Source organism: Podarcis erhardii, assembly GCF_964252035.2.
Source record: "Podarcis erhardii genome assembly, chromosome: 4".
NCBI lineage: Eukaryota > Metazoa > Chordata > Lepidosauria > Squamata > Lacertidae > Podarcis > Podarcis erhardii.
In genome coordinates, this window is record NC_138508.1 from 4,172,586 (window position 1) to 4,182,607 (window position 10,022).

At 43.1% G+C, this 10,022-nt stretch overlaps 2 protein-coding genes across 2 annotated transcripts; one reads left to right on the forward strand and one right to left on the reverse strand.

The window, feature by feature from the left end:
- Positions 1-549: 549 nt before the first annotated feature.
- LOC309341183 (olfactory receptor 51E1-like) lies at positions 550-2,955 on the forward strand. Its single transcript, XM_081860705.1, has one exon. The coding sequence runs from the start codon at positions 1,335-1,337 to the stop codon at positions 2,274-2,276; it is 942 nt and encodes a 313-aa protein (XP_081716831.1). The 5' UTR covers positions 550-1,334; the 3' UTR covers positions 2,277-2,955.
- Positions 2,956-7,657: 4,702 nt separating this feature from the next.
- On the reverse strand, positions 7,658-9,416 carry LOC309341141 (olfactory receptor 52N4-like). The gene has a single exon (XM_081860648.1). It carries the CDS (start codon positions 9,382-9,384, stop codon positions 8,335-8,337), a length of 1,050 nt encoding a protein of 349 aa, XP_081716774.1. The 5' UTR covers positions 9,385-9,416; the 3' UTR covers positions 7,658-8,334.
- Between the last annotated feature and the right edge of the window lie 606 nt (positions 9,417-10,022).

Below are 10,022 nucleotides of genomic sequence, written 5' to 3' on the forward strand. Positions count from 1 at the left end.
CTCAGGAGGTGGCCAAAGTCTTGGAGCCTCATCTTCAGGATCTGTCCTTCCAGTGAGTACTCAGGGCTGATTTCCTTAAGAATGGATAGGTTTGATCTTCTTGCAGTCCATGGGACTCTCAAGAGTCTCCTCCAGCACCATAATTCAAAAGCATCCATTCTTCGGTGATCAGCCTTTTTTGCTGCTGCATCACACTGTGGACTCATGTTGAGCTTGTGGTCCACCAAGATCCCTAGATCCTTTTCACATGTACTGCTAGTAAGCCAGGTTTCCTTCATCTTATATTTGTTCAGCTGGTTCTTCCTGCCTAAGTGCAGAACTTTACATTTGTCCCTACTGAAATTCATTTTGTTAAGGTCATTTTGAATTCTGATTCTGCAGCATTAGCTACCCCTCCCAGTTTGGTGTCATCTGCAAATGTGATGAGCACCCCCTCAGTTTCTTCATCCAAGTCATTTATAAGGACATTGAAGAACAATGGGCCCAGGACAGAACCCTGCAGCACCCCTCTTGTCACTTTTCCCCAGGATGATGAGGAACCATCAAATCCACCTAACAGTTACCTTGTTCAGCCCGCATTTTACCAGCTTCTTCACATAAATATCACAGGGGACTTTGTCAAAAGCCTTACTGAAATCAAGATGCACTATTTCCACAGCATTTCCCTCATCCACCAAGTTTGTAATTCCATAAAAAATTAAAAAACAAACAAACAGATTGGTCTGGCATGACTTATTTTTGAGAAATCTTAGTAATCACAGCACCCTTTTCTAAATGCTCACATACCAACTTGAATTATCTTTTCTAGGAGCTTCCGTGGTATCGATGTCAAGTTCACCAGTCGGTAGTTACCTGGGCCTTCCTTTCCCTCCTTTCTGAAGATGGGGACAACATTTGCCCACCTCCAGTCTGTAGGGACATCACCTGTTGGATGACTGGGAGAGTGGTGACAGCTGTATAGTCAGATCCAGTTGGCAGCACTGCAGGGTTGTTGTGCAGGAGATGGGCCAAAAAGGGGTGTGAGGAGCTCTCCTGAGGCTCCTCTCCAACTTCTCCATAATGCATAGAACCACTAAAACACATATTCTGTAACGTTCTCAACTGGCTACACAGTACTACCTGAGTCTGAAGGGGGAAATTATTATTTATTCAATTAATATACAGCCCTTTATCAAAAGATCCCAGGGCAGTGTGCAACATTAAAAACACATCAATGATAAAACATAGTAAAAAGCATATTGACAGATAATAATAAATCAATACAATAAAAAAGAATACCCGCTCCCTGTGTTTCAGTGCTCACTGAATCCAGGACGAACACAGAGGCACTGACCATGTCCTCTTTCCATCAAGGCAACGTCACCACTGCCATGTTCATTTTAGTCGGCTTCCCAGGCATGGAAGCATCTCACTTCTGGCTGGCTTTCCCCCTATGCTTCCTCTTCCTGCTGGCCATCCTGGGCAACTGCACCATCATCTACATCATCCGAGCGGAGCGCAGCCTCCACGAGCCCATGTACCTCTTCCTCTGCATGTTGGCAGCCATCGACATCATGATCACCCTGTCCACCGTGCCCAAGATGTTGGCCATATTCTGGTTCAGATCCACCAGCATCGCCTTCGACGCTTGCTTGGTCCAGATGTTCTGCATCCACAGCTTCTCTGGAATGGAATCCACCATCTTGCTAGCTATGGCTTTCAACCGCTACATCGCCATATGCTACCCACTGAACCACTCGTCTATCCTCACCACGCCCAGGATAGCTAAAATAGGACTGGTGGCCGTATTTCGTGGAGCAGCCCTGATGGCCCCTTTGCCCGTTTTCATTAAGAGGCTGCCCTTCTGCAAGTCCAATGTTCTCTCCCATTCCTACTGCCTGCATCAGGATGTCATGAAGCTAGCCTGCGCCAGCATCAAGGTTAACATCATCTATGGACTCGTGGTCATCATTTTCGCCATCGGGCTGGATTCCCTGCTCATCTCCTTGTCTTACTACTTCATCCTGAAGGCTGCCCTGAGTTTGAGCCAAGAGGCACGTGTCAAGGCCCTCGGGACATGCCTCTCCCACATATGTGCTGTCTTTCTTTTCTACGTGCCCTTCATTGGCTTGTCCATGGTTCACAGGTTTGGTAAGACGCACGGCTCCAACATCCATACCGTGATGGCCAATGTCCACCTTCTGGTTCCTCCAGTGCTGAACCCAATCGTCTATGGGGTAAAGACGAAACAGATACGTCACCGAATAGGGCGGGCATTTTGCAGAACTAAGTGCTGATAACTAAGTGCAATTAACTTTTTTTAAAAAATAAATCATTCATTTATCAGTTCCAACATCATGAAGCATATGGTGATCCCTCTGCAGGGTGTGGGATGTCTCTCTGATGAATCATTGGGTACAAGCTCCCATCTCCTGCTCCTTCCATTTTTCTTCTTCATGGATATTTTCCTCCTCAATACTAGAAGCATGGATGCATCAAGAAGACCCCTTGCTGTGGTGATTTTGAGCACTACAGATGACAGTCCTGGTTCTGCTCCATTTCACCCCCAAGTGGTTGTGAAGATCCTTCTGAAGATTCCACACTGTGAACTTCCATAACCACCCAGATCTAAGGAATCCTTCTCTATATATGGGCTCATTCCTGGTCCATTTGGAAGACCCAGTACAGTTTTCTCTTACTGGCCATCTGTCAGGGATTCTTCAGCTGTGATTCCTGCATAGCAGGGGGTTGAACTCGATGGCCTTTAGGTGAACTTCCAACTCTACAATTCTATGATTCTGTGACAAGGAGGTTTGGAGTGAAGTGCCATCAGCAGGTGTTTGACAACCTGCTCTTTCTCTCTGTTCCACCAGAATCAAAAGAAGAAGTTGAGGTATCAGAGTGGTGCCTGGTTCAATAAACTGAAGCTGAATCTTGAAAATACAGAAGCATTCCGTGTCCTAAGTTATTGAATCTGGAAGGAGATGACACACAGATGATGATGATGATGATGATGATGATGATGTTGATGCTTACCAGTTCTCTGTTCCATTGGAATCAGGAGAACTAGTTGATGTTATTAGACTAGTGATCTTGAAATGACCCGTCATTTATGCTGAGTGGCTTCCTTTTGTTGTTGTTTTACCTTTGTTTGTGCTTTATTTTTATTTTTTAAAAAATATATTTATTTCCTTTTACAGAAGATAAAAAAACATCAAGAAAAAGAAAAACAAAAACAGAAAAAAATAAAAATAAAAATTCCAACTTTTAAATTGATATTTGCAAAACTTTCTTTCCTGACTTCCTCCCACCTCCCTTTTTTGTGTTCCTCTTTACTCAATCAGATACAGCAAATCCTTACCCATTTCAAAGCTCATTTCTGATTATTAAAATCTTTCTATTATGTCTCCAATCCTTCCTCCTTATGTTTAAACACCTTTAACATATTATTTACTTTTGACATAATATAACTTTGGCCTTTCACCTTTTTTCAATTACATTTTACCTAACTTTTAAACCTATATCACTAATGCCATATTATTTTTTAAATCCAACATCATTTTAGCATTCATAAACTTTACAGTGTTTCTGTAGATAGTCTTTAAACTTCTTCCAGTCCTCTTCCACCGCTTCTTCTCCCAGGTCTCGGATTCTGCCAGTCATTTCTGCCATCTCCATGTAGTCTATTACTTGCATCTGTGTTTGTGCTTTAAATTAGAGGCTACCTTGGCAGTAAATGCATGTAAGTAGGAACTTGGTCTAGATAGCAGAGGAAGTTTACAGTGGATTCCAGAGAAATTTTACTCAGCTTCTGATGAAGGCTAGCAGATTTTCATTCATTCATTCATTCATTCCATTTATGTCCCATTCAGCTCAGAGTGTCCTCCAACAGTTATTATTATTATTATTATTATTATTATTATTATTATTATTATTAGTCCCATCCTTTAGGAACGCACAATCTAAGACAATCAAATGGCTGGGGGATAAAATAGGGCAAATGAAATTAAAAAGACTTAGAAATGATAAATCTATCCTCTCAAAACTAACCCAAAGCCCCAGGGTAGCAGAGCTTGCTGTCAGGTCCTGCTGACCATACAAATTTTCCTGCCAAGGGCAGTGGTTCTTTTAGGATTTAGAAGCAATGGACACACTGCTGGGTGAAGGCTGAAGATTCTTTATTAATGCAGAGAAAGACTAAAGCATAAAAGTGAAGAACAAGACCACAATGCTTATGTCCCTCTTATTGCTGGGAACCCCTTGAGCAGCAATGCAGACTCCTCCGTCTGCATTCTGGGTGTGCACTGAGGTTCAAAGATGTCGGGCTTCGCTTGGGATGACTATACTGCCTTCCTCTCCTGGACCTCAAATTATCCTTGCACATCAGATTGATGCGTTAATTACACCTGTGGTGAGAATTAGACAACGGCCCCCCGGTTCATACATTCTTGCACACATAGGTGAGTCTGTGGCAAGCAACCAATATAGATGACTGCATTTATACATATATTTTTTTGCAAAGATAAGTGATGTGGTGGCAAGCAGCCAGTACAGAACCATCCCAGGTGCTCCCTTAGTCAGCTGGTGGGACATACTTAACTCAGGACATCCTTAACTTGGACAGAAACAGACATACGGACACACATAACTTGCTAGTGTGTGAGGAAATATTGAAGCTGAGAAATAGTGAAGAAAGCAGCAGAAAGAAGCATGGCTGACCACCAAAAGACTGTCAGGATCGTCCTACACGCAAGTAGGCATCTGATAGAGACACATGCCCGACTTGCATGTTCTCTCCCTCCTGGTTGGTTGTTTGGGAGCTTCAAAAGCTTTCTCCAGCCTGAACATCACAGTGACTGATACCAAGAGGCATCAGCGCACTTAGGAACAGCAGAGTGTTCACGTAACAGACTCAGCAGTTCAGCATTTTGGCTAATCTACTTTATTTACATATAACACACTCAGAGCATTCTGACTCAGCTCCTTCCTCTTTCTCATCAGACAGCAAAGAGAGAAAGACAAAGGACAAGAGTCCCACATCACGGAAACACAGTACAGTGGTACCTCGGGTTAAGTACTTAATTCGTTCTGGGGGTCCATTCTTAACCTGAAACTGTTCTTAACCTGAAGCACCACTTTAGCTAATGGGGCCTCCCGCTGCTGCTGCGCCGCCGGGGTCTGATTTCTGTTCTCATCCTGAAGCGAAGTTCTTAACTATTTCTGGGTTAGCAGAGTCTGTAACCTGAAGCGTATGTAACCTGAAGCATATGTAACCCGAGGTACCACTGTAATCCAAACATCCTGTCTCCATCAGTTCCCACACTGTGGAATGAAAACATAGAATCATAGACTCATAGAGTTGGAAGAGACCACAAGGGCCATCGAGTCCAACCCCCTGCCAAGCAGGAAACACCATCAGAGCACTCCTGACATATGGTTGTCAAGCCTCTGCTTAAAGACCTCCAAAGAAGGAGACTCCACCACACTCCTTGGCAGCAAATTCCACTGTCAAACAGCTCTTACTGTCAGGAAGTTCTTCCTAATGTTTAGGTGGAATCTTCTTTCTTGTAGTTTGGAACCACTGCTCCGTGTCCGCTTCTCTGGAGCAGCAGAAAACAACCTTTCTCCCTCCTCTATGTGACATCCTTTTATATATTTGAACATGGCTATCATATCACCCCTTAACCTCCTCTTCTCCAGGCTAAACATGCCCAGCTCCCTTAGCCGTTCCTCATAAGGCATCGTTTCCAGGCCTTTGACCATTTTGGTTGCCCTCCTCTGGACACGTTCCAGTTTGTCAGTGTCCTTCTTGAACTGTGGTGCCCAGAACTGGACACCGTCATGTGATAAAAAAACAATCCCATGACTGCAAGCACGGGGCAAGAATCCTAGCAAAGACTCGGGCAAGCTGGGTACAAAAGGACGAAGGGTGTCTTACCACACAATGCTAACTCCTCAATATCACAATGGTCTTCCAATACACCCAACCCACACCATAAATAACCATTCTAATATATCAACCAAATGACAATAATTCAGCCAGCTGCTAAATGCCCACTTTGCTCTTTGTTTTGATTGTTTCCTTTCCTTTTGGTCTAGGAGAACGTGAACATCCAGAAATACAGCACAGTACATGCCAAATACTTCAGATTTGCTCCTATCCAACAGGATGCTTGAGCTTTAGAGAAGACAGAGCTGGGCTTCCCAGCCTCTGACCACCCATCTGCACCAGGTTTCCTGATTTTGAACCTTCATACACAGCTTGCTTACTTGCTTCTTCGTTCATTTCAGTCGTGTCCCACTTTTTGACTGGAGTCTCCAAAGCAGCTGAGAACATTCATTCAAAAAAACACACAAACAAACCACGAAAGCAACCAACTGTTCCATTAAAAACTCTACATTTAAAAATGGAAACCATGAAAAAGATAGAGAGGAGGTGGAGAACAAGGAAAATAAATTAAAAAATCATTCTGTGTAAGAAAGTGAAATGCTTCTGGAAAATGATTTACCGTATAACAAGATGAAAAAGATGTTGAAATATACATTTGTAAAAAAAAACCCCAGAAGCATTTCTACTTGGTATTGTAGGCACTGACATTAATAGACAAGATTTTTAAAAATGTTTTTATATGTGACAACTGCAGCAAGAGTATTATTGGCACAGAAATGGAAGCAGGAAGAACTACTGATGAAAGAGGAATGGCAGATGAAATTAAAGGACTATGCAGAATTGGATAAGATGACAGGGAGAATTCGAAACCAGCAGGACCAGAAAATCTTGAAACATTGGAGTAAATATGTGAGTTATTTGAAAGACAATTGTAATCAATTGACTACGTTTGTAGGACTACAGGAAGTTTTGTAAGGAGAACTATATGAAATATTGCAGAAAAGATTTATGAGAGTGGATTTTAAGTTATTGATTACTAAAAGTAATGTCAGCATCGCCCTTGAGCCAGTGCCACCAACTGGACTCATCCACTTCAGCCCCGACTGGGCTAGGCGAGCTGGGTAGCACTTCCAGAGACCACCTTCTGCACAGAAACAGGCCAAGTGCTGTGGACTCACAGCTTAGGGTTGTGAGCACCGGATTCACTCCAAGAAGAAGACAGTCGTCGCACAGCAGAGTACAGCAGAGTATAGCAGAGTATAAATGACTCGGAGAGCAGCTCTGTAGAATATCTTCTTTTATTCTATCTACAACTATAATACACAACTATATACAGAGCTAAATAGGTCTACGCATAAATGAATGCTGCACTGTACTGAGTGTCTGCAGCTGCTTAGCAATCTCTAACACTCAGTCTCTCTCTCTCCGACACTGACTGACTGACTGATGTTAGGCTGGAGCGGAATAAGTAGAGAGCAGAACACCGCCCCTCCTCTCTGGAAAATCACCAGACTCAGCAGCAGATTCTTGGATATGGGAGGGGTGAAATCTCCTCAAGTAATAGTTAGGATAACAAATGCAAGATTAAGAGAGGAGGTTTGAGAATCATTAGACGTGGCTGATGGAAGTCTCAGGCTAAAATAGCCAAAATGATGTATAAGATGGGATGAGATGAGATGAGATGTTCTGTTTGAAAAATATATGTAAAAACTAATAAAATTGTGTGTGTGTGTGTGTGTGTCATTCTGGAGTAGTGAAACAAACCAACCAACCAACCACAGAAGAATGTTTAGTTCACCTGAATTTGGAATAGGGAACAGTGGGAGGGCAACTCTTAGATGAGCTATCTGATAATCTCTCTCTCTCATCTTTTATGACCCTGTGAGAGGCAAATGGGTCAAACAGAACCAGAATACCAAAGTTTTTTATTGCCTCCCAAAGGTCCTTTAATGGGCTAAGGAAGGAGAGGAAACAAGAAAAGCTCTGTGCCTTCAAAGTTTCCCAGAACAGGTTCTTGTCCCATGCATCTCCCATTTGCCACTTCCTCCACAATCGGATTCTGCAATGTCTCTTATGTGGCTGTTGAGGTTGCCTGCCAAGCCTGCCAGAATCGCATTTGGCAAAGCAATACTTACTTCCGGTGTAGGGTGCAACATATAATGATTGCTGGAAAGTCCAGAGAGTAAGTAGGCTAGGAAGAAGCTGGGGTTTCATAGTGCCATTCAGATTAGAAACTTCGGAAAAATTAGAAAACTTCTGTACTGCTGTCATCTTGGCTGGCAGTTGGCCAAAAGATTCAGCATTCACTACTGTGTCCCTAAGAGGAGAGCTTTCTTCCTAAAACTACAGCAGAAATACTGGATGAAATCTGGGCCTCCTGCATCTGAGGAAGTGGTATGCATCGGTGATGGGGGTGCACATAGAATGTGTTTGTTGATGGCTTGACCTATGTATCTTCTCCACCTTCAATGGCCATAAGGCACCATGGTCTTTCCCTTACTGAACAGCCTTAGGACGCTTTCACGTATCTCTTTGGTCTTCACGCCATAAACAATGGGGTTCATCATGGGGGGCAGAAGAAGGTAAAGGTTGGCCATAATGATGTGAACGTGAGGAGCAACGCTGTGTCCCCCAAAGCGGTGTGCGAAGAAGGTGAAGAAGGCCGGAGTGTAAGATATCGTGATGGCGCAAATGTGTGCGGTGCAGGTGCCAAAGGCCTTGCTCCTTGCCTCCTTAGAGGAAAGTCCCACCACAGCCTTCAGGATCATGAAATAAGACACTGTGATGCAGAAAATGTCGAAGCCCCCTATCAGCAGGGCTACCATCAGGCCATAGATGGCATCCACGTGGATACTGCCGCAGGCCAGCTTCACCACTGCCATGTGGTCACAGTAAGTGTGAGCAATGACGTTGGTGTTACAATATTGCATCTTCCTGACCAGGAAAGGGAAAGGGAGGATGAAAACGGCGCCCCTGATGAAGGTCGCTAGCCCTACCTTCAGAATCAAGGGGTTGGTCAGAATGGTGGCATACCTCAGTGGGTAGCAGATGGCCACAAATCTGTCCAGAGCCATAAGCATGAGGACGCCAGACTCCATCCCAGTGAAGGTGTGGACAATGTACATCTGGACCAGGCAGGAGTTGAAGTCAATCTCTTTGAGGTTGAGCCAGAAGATGCAGAACGCTTTGGGCATGGTAGATGTTCCCATCACTATGTCTGTGATGGAGAGCATGCAGAGGAAGAAGTACATGGGTCTGTGAAGGGCCTCCTCAGTCCAGATGATGTACAGGAGCCCACAGTTCCCCACCATGCCAATGAGATACATGGAAAAAAATGGGAAGGAGATCCAAAGGTGAGCATGTTCCAGGCCTGGGATCCCGTTCAAGATGAACTCCAAGAGAGGCTTACCTGTCCCATTGGTGGCTGCCATGTTGGAAAGAGAAAAATCATTTGGAGATCTAAAGATAATAAAACACAGGAAGAAATCCATTAAAATGTTTTCAGCCATGGGCATTTCATAAAGTAGCTCTTGAGCTGGATAGTGTATGGAATTAAAAATGGGATTTGTTTTTAAAAATATTTATATACCCCTTCAGTTAACCACCAATTTACTGTTTTCAAAACTCTTCCTCTCTTTTAACCTTTGGAATCCATGAATGAAAACTTTGCACAGTGGTACCTTGGTTCTCAAACTTAATCCATTCTGAAAGCCTGTTCCAAAACCAAAGCGTTCCAAAACCAAGGTGTGCTTTCCCATAGAAAGTAATGCAAAACGAATTAATCCGTTCCAGACTTTTAAAAACAATCCCTAAAACAGCAATTTAACATTAATTTTACTATCTAACAAGACCATTGATCCATAAAATGAAAGTGATAATCAATGTACTGTACTATAAAATAAATAAGACAGTATTGTAGATGATAAAAATTAAAATAATTTTTTCCCCCTTACCTGCACTGATGATAGTCATTGTTTGGATTTTATCCATTTCCACAGTCACACAATCAATCAGTAGCTGAACTGGGTTCCACACAATCACAAAAACAAATTAGCTAAAAAAGCCTCAAAAACAAAAACGCAAAATAAATAGCAAAAGCGACAAACTTAATCTGTTCCGGAAGTCCATTTGACTTCCGAACTGTTTGAAAAGT